We start from the raw sequence: 21,325 nt of genomic DNA on the forward strand, positions 1-21,325 counted from the left end.
AATATATTATAAATAATATAAATAGAATTATCTTTATATTATAACATAAAAGTTTAGGTAAGTCAACGTGTTGGGGGGATAGGTTACCCCTCAGCGTGGCCTGGGGCTGTATACGTCTGAAACACACACTAATGATACCAAATGGTATTACTTTGATTGCCTTCTGAATTCTGAAATCATCCCCGTACGAAAGTTGCACTAAAAAATGTGCCCGTGCCCGTACTAGGTGCCCGTGCCCGTACCAGGTGCCCGTGCCCGCACCAGGTGCACGTGCCCGTACCAGGTGCCCGTGACCGTACCAGGTGCTCGTGCCCGTACCAGGTGCCCATGCCCGTACCAGGTACCCGTACCAGGTGCCCGTGCCCGTACCAGGTACCCGTACCAGGTGCCCGTGCCCGTACCAGGTAATGCCCGTACCAGGTACCCGTACCAGGTGCCCGTGCCCGTACCAGGTACCCGTACCAGGTGCCCATGCCCGTGCCAGGTACCCGTACCAGGTGCCCGTGCCCGTACCAGGTGCCCGTATCAGGAGCCCATGCCCATACCAGGTGCCCATATCAGGTACCAGGTGCCCGTACCAGGTGCCCGTATCAGGTGCCCATGCCCGTACCAGGTGCCCAAACCAGGTACCAGGTGCCCGTACCAGGTGCCCGTGCCCGTACCAGGTGCCCGTAGCCGTACCTGGCGCCCGGTGCCCGTACCCGTGCCCGTGCCCGTACCTGCCGTCCTCGAGGCACTTGTAGACGAAGGAGAGGATGTCAGCGGCCCGGCCCGTCCCGTCACAGACGATGACGGGCACGGGCGGCGAGTCCGTGACGTACTCCAGCACCTGTCTGATGGTGGCCGGTCCCCCCTCTATGACCACGCACACCACGGGGGTCACCAGCCCCCCTCCTGTGGGGGTTAGGGGGGTTATGTGAAGTTAGGGGGCTAGGGAGGGTGTGGGGGTTAGAACCCTATCAAAATTTTTAGTTGGTGGCGACCCTGAATTAGGCACCGCCTAGGACTCGGACCGACGTAAATCAGCTTCTCTATGTCCGCTTAATGATCTCTACATTCCGGTCCCCGAATCAGACAGCTACCAGAGCCTGGTGAGGGGACTGAGAGGATTCTGCCAACTCTTGCCCTACTCTCAGGAGACCATAAAGTCGGCCAGGAGGTTCTGACTAGACGCTGATTGCGATCAGTTGGCCAATTGACCCAGAATAACTCTAACGCGAACATACCAACTCTGGGGCGGAGGCTGAAGCATACCCCAAATTTTGTTAGGGAAGCTAGGGTTTATCCAACAACAGGACAACACCTGACAACAGGACAACAGGATAACAGGACAACTGGACAACAGGATAACAGGAAAACTGGACAACAGGACAACAGACAACAGGACAACAAGACAACAGGGCCGTACGTGCGTGGATGCGCTGTTTGCTGACGTAGTTCTCGAGGCGTCGCCGCAACAGAAGCTCAGCGCCGTACTTGCCCGCCGTGCCGTTGTCGACCAACAGGAAGTAGGAGTGATGACTGTTGAGAGCAGCGAACCTGCAACAGGAAGTAGGAGTGATGACTGTTGAGAGCAGCGAACCTGCAACAGGAAGTAGGAGTGATGACTGTTGAGAGCAGAGAACCTGCAACAGGAAGTAGGAGTGATGACTGTTGAGAGCCTGTCTCTTATACACATCTAGATGTGTATAAGAGACAGAAGTAGGAGTGATGACTGTTGAGAGCAGCGAACCTGCAACAGGAAGTAGGAGTGATGAACCTGCAACAGGAAGTAGGAGTGATGACTGTTGAGAGCAGAGAACCTGCAACAGGAAGTAGGAGTGAAGAACAGGGGTTAGACCCCACTCACCTGAAGGGTTAGACCCCACTCACCTGGAGCGTGGGGTTAGACCCCTCTCCCCTGGAGCGCGGAGCATAGACCCCATTCACCTGGAGCGGGGGGTCGTGATGGGGAGGTAGGACCATGGGGTTAGACCCCACTCACCTGGAGCGGGGGGTGGTGATGGGGAGGTAGGGTAGCTCCCTGTTCCTCCCCACGAGGTCGTGCCGTCGCTCCACGATCCCCCAGGGGGCGATCCCCACACTCACCACCCGCCCCCCTCCCCCCCGCACCCGCNGTCCCCGCCGTGAAGACCCATGCCCCGGTGGTCTTGGCAGCCTTGGCTAGACCCTTCCTGATGACCTTCTTGAGCTTGGGCTGCAGGTCGAAGTTGGTCTTGCCGCCCTGCACTGTGATCAGGAGCTTGGGCAGACCCAGACCCCACTCCCGCGTCAGCAGGTCTATGATGAGGTCTGGCCGCGTGTCATGGGCTAGCCGGATGAACTGAAATTCAGTAATTAATTAATTACTCCATTAATTAATTAATTAATTAATTAATTACTCCAGGGAATTAAATAAAAAATATTAAAGATTGGCATGTCAATAGAAAATAGTAAAGTGTAATAATAAAGGAAATAGTAAATGGTGAAGCACGTCAATATATTATTTTGACGAAAAAATATTCTAGAGTGGGAATAGAAAAAATAAATAATATTAGAAAACATATAAATAGAATAGAAAATGGTAAAGCATCGCACCCACAAACCCCATCACCATCATCATCATCACCCAAATGTTGAAGCACGTCAATATAAAATACATACCAGCGAAAAATTAACAAATAAATAGTAAAGCGAAAATAGTAAAGCACCAATCGTGCCGCGACGCGACCATCCATCGCAGGCGACTATGCCTGCGGAAGGTAACAGGATGACTTGTCAACAATCTATGAATAAGAATAAGAAGTCCTAGGGAATAAAATACAATTCAACGGGACCAAGTTCCAAGTAATGAGATACAGAGATCTAACCCAATGAGATCTCATTGGGTACACCCAATGAGATACAGAGTTGGCACAGAGATCGGGATGTTGAATCGCAGCTTGACATCAGTAGGCGCAGAAATTGAGAAAAGCAACTTGTTCTCGCAGTGTTAATGAGTACAAAAGCTAAGTTGGAAGACAACATCGAGGAAAAAGTTGCGCGAAGCAGACAGCGGATAAGTAACAGTACAACAACCCTGGCGGACATTCCGAACAAGAGAAGCGGTGCTAATGATTACACTCTTTCAGAGCCTACGTGCTCTCAACTCTAGTACTGCTGCCAGCTTTGGGCACCGCTCAAGGCGAGCGCAGTGCGGCAATTGAATGCAGTCCAGCGGACCTTCACGTGCAGGATCAGCGAGATCTGGGACAGGTTGAAACACCTGGGACTGTACTCACTGGAGAGAAGAAGGGAGATGTACATCATAATGTACACTTGGAACATGATTACCGGACTGGCCCCAATCTTTGAAATTTAGACCTTTGAGACCTTCAAGATTGTGACACATCATAACAAAAAAAATGCGAGACTGTGCCGGATAGTCCCATTTAACCCTCTACCGCCTGACATGAGTAACCGGAGCAATATTGTCACAAGCCTACTTCCCAAAAAGGATACGTTGCTAGTGAGCGCAAAATGACTTGCACTGATGGTTGCTACCACGTACGACAACTTTAAAATGTTCTCTGTTGCGTATACAAACGTCCTCAGGTTGCTACTCTCAATAGTTTACGTATAATTTAAGTTGAAAGTTATATTCCCGGAGAGTGACATGCGGCGGTAGAGGGTTAATAACCGAGCTGTGGCCAGAGTTCAGACTCTTCGGGACAGGTCAGAGTTCAACGCCTTGCCGAAGGAGACACTAATAGAGGAGATACGATAATTAAGAAACGACTGTAACAACAGTAAGAAAACAAAAGAAAACAATTTTGAACAATGTCTGGGATCTTCCGGTTGTGTGTCACTACTCTTGGTAAGTGGCAGCAGCATTTTACATCAGCTGGACCAAATGAGGACATCAGATGGCCCAACTGAGGTCATAAGCTGGCCCAACTGAGGACCTCAGCTGGCCCAGCTGAGGACAACAGATGGTCCAACTGAGGACATACAGCCACACGGTAGTCACGTTCAATGTTACCCCCACCACCCTGGCCCCGTGGTGAGTGGGGCCACTCACTGAGTGTGGTAAGTGGGGCCCGGTGGTGAGTGGGGCCCCATCCATGACCCACCTGAGCCTTGGTGGGCACGGAGGTGCCCAGGAACTCGATGGTGCCGTAAGCGTCGGTGGGCAGGAGGTGGGTGTGGCGGGAGGGGGACCACAGGGGCTCGTCCGCCCCCCGCAGGGTGGCGGGGGACCCGTCCCAGGGGTAATGAACTGAATAATGGGGTAATGAACTGAATAATGGGGGTAATGAAGTGAATAATGGGGGTAATGAACTGAATAATGGGGTTAATTAACTGAATAATGGGGGTAATAAACTGCATAATGGGGGTAATGAACTGAATAATGGGGGTAATAAACTGCATAATGGGGGTAATGAACTGAATAATGGGGGCCATGAATTAGCCACCATCCCAGTGATACTGCCACAGCTGCCTGCAGCAGCAGATTATGGGGGTGATGAGGTGAATAATGGGGTAATTAAGCGAACATAATAAGGGTTGGTAATGAACTGAATGTAATAATGTGGGTAAAAAGTGAAAGTGATAGTGGGATTTAAAGTAATAATGGGGTATTGAACTGAGAGTAATTATGGAGATAATCAACTAAAATTAATGTTAGGGTAATGAATTAACAGTAATAATGGGAGTAATGAACTGAGAAAATTAGTAAGCAATTAAAAGGAAGTAACTGGAAAACAAAATGAATTAAAAACATACATTAGTTATAACAACTGCTTAATTACCCTAATAACCACAAATAACTAAACCCGTAAAGTTACATTAATAACATTTATATGATAAGCACCATCACATTTACCAGCAGCATTAAATTGAAGGTAATAGTGATATCACCAGTAGAGTTATACCAAGTAATAACTCATTAATGTATTGGTTTTTAAATATACTATTAATGAGTACGGTATATATTATTTATATATTACTGTTATTAATATTAATAATAAATTATTAATAAATTATTAATATTAATTATACTACTATTATATTAATATCAATCAAAATGGAGGTTCATATCAATCATGTATTAATTTAATTAATAAAACTATCAATCAAAGGAATAATCATATATTAATTTAATTAATAAAAGATAATCAGCAATAATGCATCACCTAGCGTTGTCGCGGCTGCTGGATATTATTAATATATTATCAATATTATTTATACTAATATTATATTATTAATAATTAAGCTTCTAATCATATATACCTTATTCAATTAATAAAAGATAATCAGCAATAATGCATCACCTGGCGTTGTCGCGGCTGCTGGATATTAATAATAATGTTATCAATATTAAATATACTTCTAAGGGGATAAAGGGCAGTGGGGGTAATGGGGGTGTTGGGTAATGTGGGTAAAGGGCAGTGGGGGTAATGGGTAACTTGGGGGAATTGATAGTGGGGGTGATGGGTATTGGGAGGCATCAGTAATGGGGGTCATTGGTTATGGGGGGGCTAGGGTAATAGGGAGCATGGGTAATCGGGGGGCACGGTTAGGTATAAGGTAGGCAAGGGTTAGGATGAGAAAGTGTTGGGGAGAGAAAGAGGACGGGTTATGAAATGGTTTGGGTTAGAAAGGGTTTGAGTTAGAAAGGGTTATAGTTAGAAAGGGTTATAGCTAGAAGGGGTTATAGCAACTCACCATAACGCTGGAATGCTAACGCCCAACGCAAATTCCAACTCGTTACAAGGGAATTTATCCCGTAGTAATATCAGCATTAAAAGTTCATATTTAATTTATATATTCTACCTCGTACACTATTCATCATTTTCACTCTCAAGTCTTGACAAAATTCTGATCGGTACACAAAAATATAGACATGAAAAAATGTCTTATTTATTGGAAGACTTTAAATAGATTAAATTTGATTCTATAAATATTTTTGCGAAATGTAACATCTGTAAGAAAAAATATTTTATTAAACAGATATATGAAAAAAGTGCCATCGATATATACAGTTAATAAATTGTATAAATTTCACTTTTTCACCGTTGAAAAAAAAGGTTAAATAGTTTAAAAATATACGGTTCAAACTCATTCATGACAGAAGGTTGCAAAAGTAACACCCACCAGGGTTGTAGCAGCAACACCCACCAGGGTTGCAGCAGCAACACCACCAGGGTTGTTGCAGCAACACCACCAGGGTTGCAGCAGCAACACCACCAGGGTTGCAGCAGCAACACCACCAGGGTTGCAACAACGCGATTTTTAATAAATTTAATAAATAATTTGACTTGCGATGCTCAATTAATTAAAACGCCTAAAATCCGCAGTTTAAATCTATTTAAAATTCAAATATATTATTGAAAATTTGAAATTTATCTAGTATAAAAATTCATCTGAAGGCTCTATTCAACAAAATAAATCTGCTCAAATTCAGATGAAATGCTTAATATACGATTTAACTTTAATGAAAACGACCAAGCTATGATATTAATTTAAGGCAAACTCTTAATTTGTTTTATGAAAAACATGTGATTTGCGATTTAAATTTATTTAAATAGCCATATCTACGATATCAGATTATTGAAAACGTCACATCTGCGATGAAATTGAAGTTAAAACGCTTATCTCAGATTTAAAAATAATCAGAAAGCTCAATCTGCGATTGAATTTTAATTTAAACGCTTATTGTACGATTTAAGTTTGATAAAAAAGCTAGATCTATAATTAAATTTTATTTTAAAAGCCTAATCTACGATGTAAATTTAATTAAAACGCTCGATCTTTGATTAGATTTTAATTAAATTGCTTAATGTACGGTTGTAATTTAATTAAAACGCTCGATCGGCGATTAAATTTTAATTTAAAAGCTTAATCTACAATTTAAATAATTAAAATGCTCGATCTGTGATTAGACTTTAATTAAAACGCATAACCTACAATGTAAATTTAATTAAAACGCTCTATCTAGTAAATAAATTTAATTAGATCGCGTCTTGCATGACGACAAATCGAAACTTTTGGCCTCCACGCTTAGGCTTTTGGCACGATATCAGGGAGCTGTACACTGTATACGTTACACTGTACATGTTACACTGTGCATATTTACGCTGTACATGTACACTGTACATATTTACGCTGTACATGTACACTGTACATATTTGCGCTGTACATGTACACTGTACATATTTACGCTGTACATGTTACACTGTACATGTTACACTGTACACGTTACACTGTACATGTTACACTGTACACGTTACACTGTACACGTTACACTGTACATGTTACACTGTACATGTTACATTGTACATGTTACATTGTACATGTTACACTGTATATGTTACACTGTACATATTTACGCTGTACATGTTACACTGTACATATTTACGCTGTACATGTTACACTGTACATGTTACACTGTACATGTTACACTGTACATATTTACGCTGTACATGTTACACTGTACATGTTACACTGTACATGTTACACTGTACATATTTACGCTGTACATGTTACACTGTACATGTTACACTGTATATGTTACACTGTACATATTTACGCTGTACATGTTACACTGTACATGTTACACTGTACATGTTACACTGTACATGTTACACTGTACATGTTACACTGTACATGTTACACTGTACATGTTACACTGTACATGTTACACTGTACATGTTACACTGTACATGTTACACTGTACATGTTACACTGTACATGTTACACTGTACATGTTACACTGTACATGTTACACTGTACATGTTACACTGTACATGTTACACTGTACACGTTACACTGTACACGTTACACTGTACATATTTACGTTGTACATGTTACACTGTACATGTTAAACTGTGCATGTTACTGTACACGTTACACTGTACATATTTACGTTGTACATGTTACACTGTACATGTTAAACCGTGCATGTTACTGTACACGTTACACTGTACATGTTACACTGTACACGTTAATTACACTGTACATGTTACACTGTACACGTTAAACTGCATGTTACACTGTACACGTTAAACTGTGCATGTTACTGTACACGTTACACTGTACATCTTACACTGTACACGTTACACTGTAAACGTTACACTGTACACGTTACACTGTACATGTTACAATGCGTAGTCTACACAGTACACGCTAAACTGTACACGCTAAACTGTACGGTGTGTGGAGGTGATATTATAAGCATGGAGCGTTACAATCGCACTCAACTATAACGCTGCCATTACACGCAAATGTAACTGTAACGCTGCCATCACACTGTACTGTAACGCTGCCATTACACTGTACTGTAACGCTATAACCCCACGAAAGTGCAACGTAATATCGCCGTGTAATTACAACGTTATAACCTCACTTGAGTGCAACATAATAACGCTGTGTAATTACAACGTTATAACCTCACTTGAGTGCAACGTAATAACGCCGTGTAATTACAACGTTATAACCTCACCACAGTGCAACGTAATAACGCCGTGTAATTACAACGTTATAACCCCACCAAAGTGCAACGTAATATCGCCGTGTAATTACAACGCTATAATCTCGTCTATAACAGCAGCATCGTGACCGCGCATATAACGCCAGTATAACTTACAGGGGCGTGCAAATCTGGGTCCAAAGCGACGTAGAATGCGATTTCTTGGTCATAATTTGCTGATAAAAAATACGTATAATAAAATATACGTTGTATGAATAAAATATACCGTACGTATAAGAAAATATAAGTTATGCGAATAAAATATACGTATAATAAAATATACGTTGTATGAATAAAATATACCGTACGTATAAGAAAATATAAGTTATGCGAATAAAATATATGTATAATAAAATATACGTTATACGAATAAAATATACCGTACGTATAAGAAAATATACGTTATGCGAATAAAATATACGTATAATGAAATATACGTTACCGTATGCGAATAAAATATGCGTATAATAAAATATACCGTACGTTATGCTAATAAAATATAATGATAAAATATACGTCTAATAAAATATACGCATATCGTATAATAAAATATACGTTATGTGAATAAAATGTACGTTGTGTCGCCAGCTGCTTCGTGCGTTTAATAGTATTGTTATTATTAGTATATTATAAGATAGGTATAGTTTATTGATTAAGAGAATTGTAAGAAAATATTTTTTACCGTCACTTAAATTCGCCCGCTTATTCGAAAAATTTCAACTAACCCATGCATGAGGAAATTAAAATAAATTAATTGATTTTAATGTAGGTATAATAATAATGTATGTAATAATAACATTACATTGAAAGTAATAAAAAATAATTTATTACTTTTAATGCAACTAAGTAATTCCCTTCAGTCCCCCCATGCCTACATACAGCGTTATTACGTAAAACTTAGGAGTGAAGGGAAATTATTTAATAGATAATTAATTTAAAACGGGGAAATAATTATTTGATTAACAATTAATTATGTCTATATATGAGGTATATATGAGGAGAAGGAATTTGCGCAGAGAATAAATTGTATCATTGATGATTGGTCTAATAAATCGAAGATGATAACAGGTAAAATAAGGTTTATTATTGAAGTAGGTATATTGATAAAGTATATTTTTGAAGTATATTGATAGGGTATTTTGATTAGGAAACTGGTAAATTAGAGATGAAAATATCAAAATAATGGTGATGCCTATATGCTTATTATAATTTATATTGTACCTATTATGGTTACCGTATATGGGTAGGAAAGTTAGGGTTAAGCTACAATAGGGTGATAGAAGGGTTATATGGGTGGGGAGGTAAGGGTTAGGGTTAAGCTACAATAGGGTGATAGAAGGGTTATATGGGTGGGAGGTTAAGGTTAGGGTTAAACAACAATAGGGTGATAGAAGGGTTATATGGGTGGGGAAGTAAGGGTTAGGGTTAAGCTACAATAGGGTCATAGTAGGGTTATATGGGTGGGGAGGTAAGGGTTAGGGTTAAGCTACAATAGGGTCATAGAAGGGTTATATGGGTGGGGAGGTAAGGGTTAGGGTTAAGCTACAATAGGGTCATAGAAGGGTCATATGGGTGGGTGGTAAGGGTTAGGGTTAAGCTACAATAGGGTGATAGAAGGGTTATATGGGTGGGAGAGGTAAGGGTTAAGCTACAATAGGGTGATAGAAGGGTTATATGGGTGAAGAGGTTAAGGTTAAGCTACAATAGGGTCCTTATTTTAGGGTTAGCGATGCATGGAGTTAACATACAATGAACGTAAATGTATAATGTATATGTATGTGTATAACTGTATGCTCCATCACTGAATTGTTAACGCGAAATTTGGAGCAGTTGCTCTACGCGACCACACATAAAAATGTTTAATCAAATCGTTAAATTATGCAAAATGTTTTAGTTAAAAATAGAAAAATAGTAGTATATTTAGAAGTGTATTTTATATAAGGGTGATATAGAGAAAATATTCGAATATATTTATTTTAATGAATATATAAAAATAAGCTATGGAGACATGTGAATTTTTTCGTGAACTGTTACCAACCGTGATACCATAGTAACTGTTACCAACTGTGATACCATAGTAACTGTTACCAACTGTGATACCATAGTAACTGTTACCAACTGTGATATCATATAGTAACTGTTACCAACTGTGATACCATAGTAACTGTTACCAACCGTGATACCATAGTAACTGTTACTAACTGTGATACCATAGTAACAGTTACCAACTGTGATACCATAGTACAGTCCGACGCAAAAGGTTAGCCCTACCCCTTTAAAACATCATAACACATCGAGTTTTGCCAGTTTTATTGTGCAAATGGTGGCAAACGAATCGTCTTGGTCTCAGTAATCAAAATACAATAGACTGCTGTGAAAATGTAATTAGTAACGGAGAAAATGAAAACACATGTTTTTGCACCGACGCAAAAGGTTAGCCCCACTTTGTACACTTTGACATTTTAGGCAAAACAAAACATACGTCAGCTGCAAAACTAAAAATTACTGACCGATATGCTTCCCGTTGGCTTCTCTTAACTTGAAAATGAATGTTGCTACATTCGAAACGTCGTTAATATATTATTATTTGCTAAATCTGCTTTTTGATCTACCAACGTCATCTAAGAATTGTTCAACTCCTTGAAAATTCAAATGCACTCTCTGGTCATAAATTGTACGCATATAATCAAGAAATTTCTGCCATCTTATAATAATTTCTGCACCCGTTGGCTTTGTAGACATACAAGCACCGCTTTGTCATGCCCTGAGACAATCTACGGAGGTAGTTGGGGTCCAGGGGCCATAGTACTTTCAAAACTCGCTAAGTGAACGTAAGTACTAACGCTCTATTTTCTTATCTATGATTGGTGGATTTTGTTTGAAAGGCCGTCAATGATTGGCTGATGAACTTACGATCTCTTAACTTTTTTGGGCCCAGATTGGACCGGGCGGCTTGAATGGCCAACTCGAGTTCTTCCTTCGTGTCATACTGCTTTCCGCGGGCGTAGACGATCCCAGCCATGTACCCCCAGACGTTCTCAATGGGATTCAGATCGGGGGACTTGGCTGGCCAGTTCATAACCCGGATTTTGGCACGCTTGAAGAAGGCATTGGTCGTGCGCGCCGTATGGATTGAGGCATTATCTTGTTGGAAGATGGCGCCGCGGCGAATTTGGTGGCGGATGACGGGAAGTTGATGATCCTCGAGCGTTTGGACATAGTTGTCCGCGCACTGGTTGCCTTCGAGGAAGACGAGCTCACTGTGATACCATAGTAACTGTTACCAACAGTGATACCATAGTAACTGTTACCAACTGTGATACCATTTTAACTGTTACCAACTGCGATACCATAGTAACTGTTACCAACTGTGATACCATAGTAACTGTTACAACTGTGATACCATAGTAACTGTTACCAGCTGTGATACCATAGTAACTGTTACCAACTGTGCTACCATAGTAACTGTTACCAACTGTGATACCATCGAAACTCGATATAATTTATGTTACTATAGTGTTTTAATATTATGATACCACAATTATCTCAAACCATTAGAGATACCTAATACCATTTGTGATACCACAATTACCGGACACCAATATTGATACCATAGATACCTGTTACTATTTCTGATAGGTAGATACCGCCACAACACGCGTACGTGAGTGCCGGACTCACGTACAACACAACACGTACAAAACGTGCGCCGAACGTGATGCAATGTTATCGCTAGACGACAAACGAAATTTGTACGACCTAAATAGTTCTTTTCATTCAGTGCAAATAGATTGTATAGTGGTGGGAGTAATTTAATGTCTATTGGATCATGTAAAAAATTTATGTACAATCAACGAAGTACCGTATGTATTTATATATGCTCACCAGCTATAGATACTACAAAAAATATACAGCATTGAAGGAGTGCCATTGACAACAAAATATTAATTATTCTTATCATTATTATATTACATAAATAAGAACAAGATTAATAAGAATAATAATTATAATATCAGTAATAACATAATAATAATAATCTAAATAATCGTAGATAAACAAACTACCATCATGACATTCGCCTGACAAATGTAAATGGTCTATGCAAATGAATGGTTCTGGTGCTGTTTTTCAGTACAATTATTTGGTTCTGGTATCAAACCTACATTCACATTCATTTCAGTCAATACCTTTGACTTTTATTCAGAATATTTATTGAATTATCATAGTTTCATTACTTAGTCTTAAATCTTTTATTTAACATGTCATCCACTAATTAGCAGAATGTACTTAATTATCACAATATTCATTATTTAGCAATACCGTATATCCCTTAATTTGGCAGAATATCCAAATACTATTCACTGATTGGCATGATATTCACTGATTGGCATGATATTTACTGATTGGCATGATATTTACTGATTGACATGATATTCACTGATTGACATGATATTCACTGATTGGCATGATATTTACTGATTGGCATGATATTTACTGATTGACATGATATTCACTGATTGGCATGATATTTACTGATTGACATGATATTCACTGATTGGCATGATATTTACTGATTGGCATGATATTTACTGATTGGCATAACATTCACTGATTGGCATAACATTTACTGATTAGCATAACATTTACTGATTGGCATAACATTTACTGATTGGCATAATACTTACTGATTGGCATAATACTTACTGATTGGCATAATATTTACTGATTGGCATAATATTTACTGATTGGCATAATATTTACTGATTGACACAATATTTACTGATTGGCATAATATTTACTGATTGACATAATATTTACTGATTAGCCAGAGTAACAATACTGGCCTAAATTAATGCCTGAGTACCTAATCATAGTTAATGAAATCTTTACTGTCAAATTTGTTAATCAAAATTAAAGTCATATTTTCTTAAACACAGTTTCAATAGCATATATATACTACCATTTTATGATAGAAATAGTCACATAGTAAATATATAAAATATATCTTTATTGCAGTTGTAGGTTACCTATCTCATGGTACTTTATGAAACATCAACACAATTTTTGTAAAGCAAGAAATTTTTGATTATTGGTCTTATTTTCTTAAAAGTCAAAATGATACAAGTTACCCTGTCACTGGTCCAAGTCACCCTGTCAATGATACAAGTTACCCTGTCACTGGTCCAAGTCACCCTGTCAATGGTCCAAGTCACCCTGTCAATGGTCCAAGTCACCCTGTCAATGGTCCAAGTCACTGTCAATGGTCCAAGTTACCCCATCAATGGTCCAAGTCACTATCAAGGGTTCAAGTCACCTTGTCAATGGTCCAAGTCACCCGTCAATGGTCCAAGTCATCAGGCTTTTTCACCAATAACTATAACTCAAGGATTTGTGTTACACTTTTACAGCCTACAAATGATGAATTTCTAGAGAAAACTTTTAGAATGAAATTTTCACTCCAGAAGTCAAAACTTTAGATCATATAAATTTTTGTATATAATTCTAAAATCTAAAATTTTCAAATAAGGTAATCAATTTGAGAATGTAAAAGGAATAGATTGCTAGAATTTTCTACAAAATATCTTGACTTAACCAGGCATCTGATATCAAGCAAATTTGCAAAGAATTTAATTTACAGGTAAATTTCATCAAAGCAACATCTAATGATGGTTTTGATGTTAGGTTGGGTGATGTTTCAATGAAATCCACTCATTCAATATTGATTCACCGTCATTTGCACGGCATGTCATTTTATTGATGTTATTCGTGCAAGAAGAATTTTATGAATCTGAACAACTAAAGAGTCTGGGGATTAATTTTTCTGTAAGTAGGATGACTCCCCAAAAATTATGGGGAAGAATAACAATTTTGAATGTAACTTCAAAATTCATCATTAACTCTTGGAAATAGAAGTACAAGCATAAAAATATGTTAAATTAATCTTCACATATTTCAATCCCCATCAAATTTGTGAAAGGCTTTTATACAAATTTTATAAAAAAAATCTACCTGTATGTTTTTTTCAAACTTGGATGAAATATTTAACATGTTTTGAGCTTGTAGCAGAAGTATATAAGGCAAATAATGACCTGAAAATGTACATGCCATTTCAGGCGAGATCATAAAAAATCATAAAAGTTTGCTTACAGGCAATCAGGGCCTGGATTCATGAGGGCAATCCTTAATCAACCAATTCATGATGATTTTATATACCGTAACTGATCACCTCAAAAGACTTCTTGTAAAATGTAGATGCAGTACCCAGTACCGGTACATGCAGTACTGGTATGTGTTTTCAAGCAATACAGAACTATGAGCAGTAATTTACGAATGTATACATATGGAAAATTGGATTGTGAAAGCTAAAACAAAACCTGCTTTGAATATCTTTGGCAAAATTTTGGGTCTGCAATTCTGCATATATCAACCAGTGTTGAATTCTAGCAAGTATTATATTAACCAGTAAACATAGCATATTTTAAAGGCCAGCACACAACCAATCACAATCTGGATTGGATGACATCACAATCCCATAACAAATGATGGAAACTTTAGGCACTTTTAATATATTTTTGATGCACTAAGGTATTGCAGAATTCCACACTGGATGTAACAGTTTACAAAAAGATAATAAATGCAAAATGCATTACTAAAGAGTTTCTAGAATTTACGATTTTTGTCAATGCTACATAACTTGCCATTCAGCTGATACCATCAACTGGGGTGACTTTGGCCACTGGTGGTTTGGCACCTGGGGGTGATTTCGGCCACACCTACAACAGAAATAAATGGCAGCAAAACAAAATAATAAATGTTGGCCAAAGTCACCCAGGTGGCCAAAGTCATCCCAGTCACTTTGGCCAACATTTACTTTTTTGTTTTGCTGCCATTTGTTTCTGTTGTAGGTGTGGCCGAAGTCACCCCAGTTGAGGGTACTGCACTTTCCTGGCCATTTGATGCTAAAATATATTACAGGTCAAAACTACAATTTATAGGGTTTGACATCTCTATACATGATGATAATTGATAACAAAACTTTTTGATTAGTCTGGCAATTTGTGGTTCAGTTTTTTTCAGAAATATATCATTTATTTAATAAAATAGGCTGACAACTCGAGAGTTGTGGTGGCATTGGCATTTGGCAGCATTGAATTTTATGGTATTTGCTAGTCAGAAGGCAAATAAATTATCAAGTTTTTTTTAAATGTTTACAATTAATTTATATGAATAAATTAGAAGGTATATGCATTATGCAAGCTTATATACATTAAGATGGACAAGTGTAAGAAAACTTTATCTCTGACAAAATTTTTAATTTTCATCAATGATTAATGCCCATTGCCCATACTGTACAGAGAGAGTGTACAGTGTACACTATAGAATATAGACTGAGAGACCCACCTGCATGTGGGTGGTAATTTTGGTATGGCTTACAGAAATATTTAAATTCCAAACAAGTTGCCACTGCCCACTAGGGAGTAGCCGAGTAGGGACTAGGTAGATATACTACTAATACTAGCCTATATATAGTTGCAAACCAGAGCTTTTTTAGAATCAGTTCATTTTTAATTTCCTCATTTACTCAAGATTTAAGCCAATTTCTCAAGTACCGTACTGGTATGATAATGCTGGTATCCATGATACTTTACTGGTTTACTTATAGGACTCAAAAGTGAACTTGAGGCAGAGTCTAAAAAACTCTCTGCTTTGTCACTATGCTGAGTGAGTACTATATACTGTACTGCATTTAACTTGCCACTCACACTCATCAATAAAAACTTCATACAAGCTCTGACATAAATGCATCAGTCAGAAATTATTGCAATAATATTAATTTCTGTGATCATTCTGTGAACTTTAGATCATTGACATTTAGACTTATCAGGTTCAGGAGACAATTTTGTAAAGACAGTTGATGAAATTTTGACTTTGCATAATACATTGAATCTACTATTAGCGTATTAGAAGCTTGACATAAGAACAGTATATACACGCAAACTTCTGCATCTCTCAGACGTGAAATGTCCTCAGAGGCGCCGCCGCGCCGGTCCGAAAGTTAATCAGGAGCAGATCATTTTTGTAGCATCCAACTTCAAAGTTAGATTGTGGGCATTAGGCAAGCCTACGTCAGGGTCAAAAAAATGTAAAATAACGAAGAAACCTTTATTTTTATATGCCAGGCACCCTGTTAGATAATCACTGAGGTAAGAAACATAAGATAGGCTGCATAAAAAAACTCAGTTATTCATAGCACTGCATTTTTTCTCACCGAGTGAGCGAATCTCACATCGTCTTGCACGACTCACAACAAGAGAAGCAACGACCTCTCCCCTCAAAGGCAACCCGCACACTGGATGTTTTTTAGTGACAAATGTTTCCTTGAGATAGCGATAGGCACCCGCAGCATCTGCTGCCGTTATCAATGCACAAGAAAATGTGATGCAGCAAACAAAGTACGGCAGCTTTAGAATACAATTTTGAATAAAATGCAATAATATTATTCCAGTAATAATAAACAATATACTACATTCTCTTTGAATGAGTGCTTTTAATAATTTAATTTAGCGTCGATCCCCTTTCAATCACATGACAGACGACGGGACGACTGATCAGCCGTAGTTTTTATTCAACTTCGTCATTATATCGCTTACAGTTACAATCATTATCACGCAGGATTCTAGCAAAGTGATAACGCAACGATGATAACATTGTAACAAAAATCAATACGACGATACAAAATTATGGAAAAAATTTGTTTATTTCAATAAAAACACATAATATAAAAAGTCAGCGTTTTCCCAATAAAATTTATATACAATTCATATAGAAAATTCGATTTGCCCATTAAAATAAGCAAAAAATTAATGCCAAATTGATTTACGTCAAATATCAATTAAAGTAAATCAGAGAATTAAAAAACCAGTTATTCGGTGATTGCAACGATTTGTCGTATGTATATTATGCAATATCAATTGACCGAAATCGAATTTTAAAAATGCAGATTCGATTGACAATTAAATAACATAACCAAGCATATGCATTATATATACACAAATTTTATTCGGCGAAAATAAAAAAAAAAACAAGAAAACAAGGCTATATATAATTGAATAATTTGTTCTTTCTCTCCCAGTTAATATAAAATGTTTTAACATTTTAACCTCTTTTATATATAACTTTTTTGAACGGCTCATTTATTCCTTTTAAGTTAAGTAAGTGCATGATGCTTCAATATATTGAAATAAACAGCGTAATGTAGCCTCGAATATCATCCCTTACAATCATGCAATCATCCTGTAATGTGGCCTCGAATATCATCTCTTACAATCATGCAATCATCCTGTAATGTGGCATCGAATATCATCTATTACAATCATGCAATCATCCTGTAATGTGGCCTAGAATATCATCTCTTACAATCATGCAATCATCCTGTAACGTGGCCTCGAATATCATCTCTTAAAATCGCCCAATTATCACAATAATCTGTCATTAATAAATCTCACACTCAAAGAAATAAGGAGGACTTTGTGCAACAAGCGATGAATTTTGTGGGTCATCTTGACGCAGTTTAGTCAAGCAAAATATGGGTATCTACGTCCAGAAAGTGTGTCACTATTTGTACAATATTACCCCTGAATTTTTGTTTAGTAATTCGAATCATTCTATGTATAGTTTAACAATAGATTTTAAGATCGTTTCCTGAATATAATAAATAATGTATAAATTTCGTAATATATAAGTTATATATTGCACAAAAACTTATATAAAATAAGTTATATAAAAATTGTGTAATATTGCACTGAGCTGAAAATATATGGTTATGACAATTTCATACAATTAACCTACCAATTTGAACAGTTCAATAACAATTAACCAACCAAATTAGACAGTTTAATGCCGATTAACCTACCAATTTGAATAATTTTATACTAATTACCCTATAAATTTGAACAGTTTGATGCCAATTATCCTACCAATTTGCGCAGCTCGATACTAATTAACCAACCAAATTGAAGAGTTTGATACCAATTAACCTACCAATTTAGACAGCTTGGTACCAATTAACCTACCAATTTAGACAGCTGGGTATCAATTAACCTACCAATTTAGACAGCTTGATACCAATTAACCAACAATTCATACAAAATTTTACCGAACAAAGCAAGAAGAAACTTTTTTTATGATTTTCTGCACGCAAGGCTCGGCAAAAAAAAAATATCGACACTGGGCACGAATTTTTATATTTTTTATGTATGGCGTTGAAGGCTGAAACAAATTTCATGTTTTTTTATGTATGAAGGTGAAGACAAAGAATACTATATGATATATTTTTGCTCCACTTCAATTATTGCTGAAACAAAGGAATACGAATTTTTGTTGTAATTAAACGTGATTGTGCAAAAAGTAAACGGTCTGATTCTGTAGAAAATTTTGTGACATAGAGCAGTCGTGAGAATGTGGTGATGTGGTGAGGTGGTGAAAGAGTTAAACATAATAAACTCAGAGAGTTAAACATAATAAACTCAGAGAGTTGAACATAATAAACTCAGAGTTAAACTTAATAAACGTTGCCAACTCTGGACTTTACAAATTTAATGTACCTGGCTCTGAACTGTGTTAACTCAGCTCTGAACCTGTATTATTTTGAGATGCCGGTTTTAAAATGTGATAAATCGTGAGTTCGGCTCTGAACTACCCTATCAATCATCAGTATTATCTTTGAACTGCGCCATCCCAGCTAAGCTCTCCCTGAACAAAGCGAACTCTGTAATACCGGCTCTGAACTGTACTAACTCAGCAGTGTTGACTCTGAACTGTAATAGCTCTGCAGCGGCTGCTCTGTACTGCGCTAACTCAGCAGTGCCGGGTTATGACTTCGTTAAATCGGCATTGCCGGCAAAAAACTGCGCTAACTCAACAATGCCGGCTCTAAACAGCACCGACTCGGCAGTGCCTGCTCAAAACTGCGCTAACTCTGCAGGACCGGGTCTGGAATATGTGATAGAGCATTTATGACACCTCTTATTAAGGAATGAAATGAAAGTATTGGCACGGAATTTCACGATGGAATAACTATGACTTAATGTCGAAAATTCAGAGTGATGATAAATATAGGTTGAGGATTTGGATAGGAAAATATTAGGAAGGATTGTGGCATGATGGTAGAGGAGTTGGCATACAAGAGATATTAACAGCACAGAATTATAATATGAAGTAATCAAAGGCAAAATGACAATATTAGCGAACGAACATGAAAGATAAAGTAACGAGTGACTGAAGGAGACAGAAGGAAGCATGACGAAGGACGAGGGTCAAACTAAAGACTGGACGAGGGCATTGCTAAGGAGTAGGTAAGAGGGTAAGACTAAGAGCCAGGACGAGGGTAAGACTAAGGGCCAGGACGAGGGTAAGACTAAGGACCAGGACGAGGGTAAGGCTAAGGGCCAGGACGAGTGAGATGAGGCACAAGACCATCACTAAACCGGCACTAAACCATCATTAAGCCAGCACCAGAACATCACTAAATTACCACTAAGCCGGCACCAAACTATCACTAAGCCAGCACTAAGCTGGCACCAGAATATCGCTAAAACAACACTAAGCCGGCACCAGACCATCACAAAACCACCACTAAGCCGGCACTAAACCGCCACTAAGCTAGCACTAAACCGCCACTAAGCCGGCACTAAACCGCCTCTAAGCCAGCACTAAACCGCCACTAAGCCGGCACTAAACCGCCACTAAGCCAGCACCAAGCCAGTCGATGTCGTCATGAAGCGCTTGGCTTTGAGATGCAAAGCAGGCAAATTGATTCCCTCCATGAGCTGATCTGTGGTGTGGTGGTGGTGTGGTGTGGTGGTGTGGTGGTGCGGTGGTGTGGTGGTGTGGTGGTGTGGTGATGTGGTGGTGTGATGGTGATGTGGTGTGGTGGTGTGGTGGTGTGGTGTGGTGGTGGTGTGGTGGTGTGGTGGTGTGGTGGCGTCACCATTATAAATTCATTTAACGGTTAGGTTTTTGAAATTTATATTCTCTTGGTTCAATATCATTGTTAACTTCATTATTTATTTATTATATTTGTAACATTTTATTTAATATGTTCTATTTATGTGACTATAATTACATTTTGCTTTCAAATGCGACGTCAATTAAAGTTCGGAGGCGATGTTGAAATATTATTATCATTAATAATATTATTATTATTATTATTATTATTATTATCATTATTATCAACATTAATATCATTATCATTATTATTTGCATTCTATTCCACGTACTAATCAAAATAAAATAATAATAAACAAATGAAATAAAATTATTCAGACTCAATTTGCACTTCCATGAATAAGGCCACCAGCCGCCATATTGGCCACTGAAAAAATGTGAGGTGAAGAATAAACCGAACAAATTCAACGTTGTATATTTAAGCGCTGATTTTTTTTAACAATTTACTTGAACTGGAATTAACTTTTTACGGTTCTAGGTTCGCGTGCCTGCGTCGATACATTGGCACAAGCGCATAAAGGTGGCGTTCTAACTCTAAGCGTTCTAAGCGTTGTAAACGTTGTGAGCTTTTTTTAAACTCTTAATAAAAGAATGGTGCACTTATATTTTCTCTGATCTAAAATCAATAGGTAAAAATCTGTTTTATTTTAATTTTTTTAATCAATCATCCTCGTCACTACGAAACTGAAGCACTAAAAAGAAATTTGACCTGCGCTGTAATTAAAATGAGTATTAATTTGACCAGCGCTGCAATTATAATGAGTATTATTTTGACCTGCGCTGTAATTATAATGAGTATTATTTTGACCAGCGCTGTAATTATAATGAGTA

General features: G+C 38.1%; 1 protein-coding gene across 1 annotated transcript in view; it reads right to left on the reverse strand.

Annotated features, from left to right (window-relative positions):
• Positions 1-11,948, reverse strand: part of LOC108683253 (transient receptor potential channel-like) — a 40,134-nt gene extending 28,186 nt beyond the window's left edge. Inside the window, 7 exon segments of the mRNA XM_047883025.1 lie at positions 738-894; positions 1,409-1,539; positions 1,985-2,098; positions 2,100-2,323; positions 4,092-4,237; positions 11,402-11,748; positions 11,938-11,948. Of these exon segments, the coding sequence (XP_047738981.1) occupies positions 738-894; positions 1,409-1,539; positions 1,985-2,098; positions 2,100-2,323; positions 4,092-4,237; positions 11,402-11,748; positions 11,938-11,948 (1,130 nt within the window).
• Between the last annotated feature and the right edge of the window lie 9,377 nt (positions 11,949-21,325).

Source organism: Hyalella azteca, unplaced genomic scaffold, assembly GCF_000764305.2.
Source record: "Hyalella azteca isolate HAZT.00-mixed unplaced genomic scaffold, Hazt_2.0.2 contig11821, whole genome shotgun sequence".
Classification (NCBI taxonomy): Eukaryota; Metazoa; Arthropoda; class Malacostraca; order Amphipoda; family Hyalellidae; genus Hyalella; species Hyalella azteca.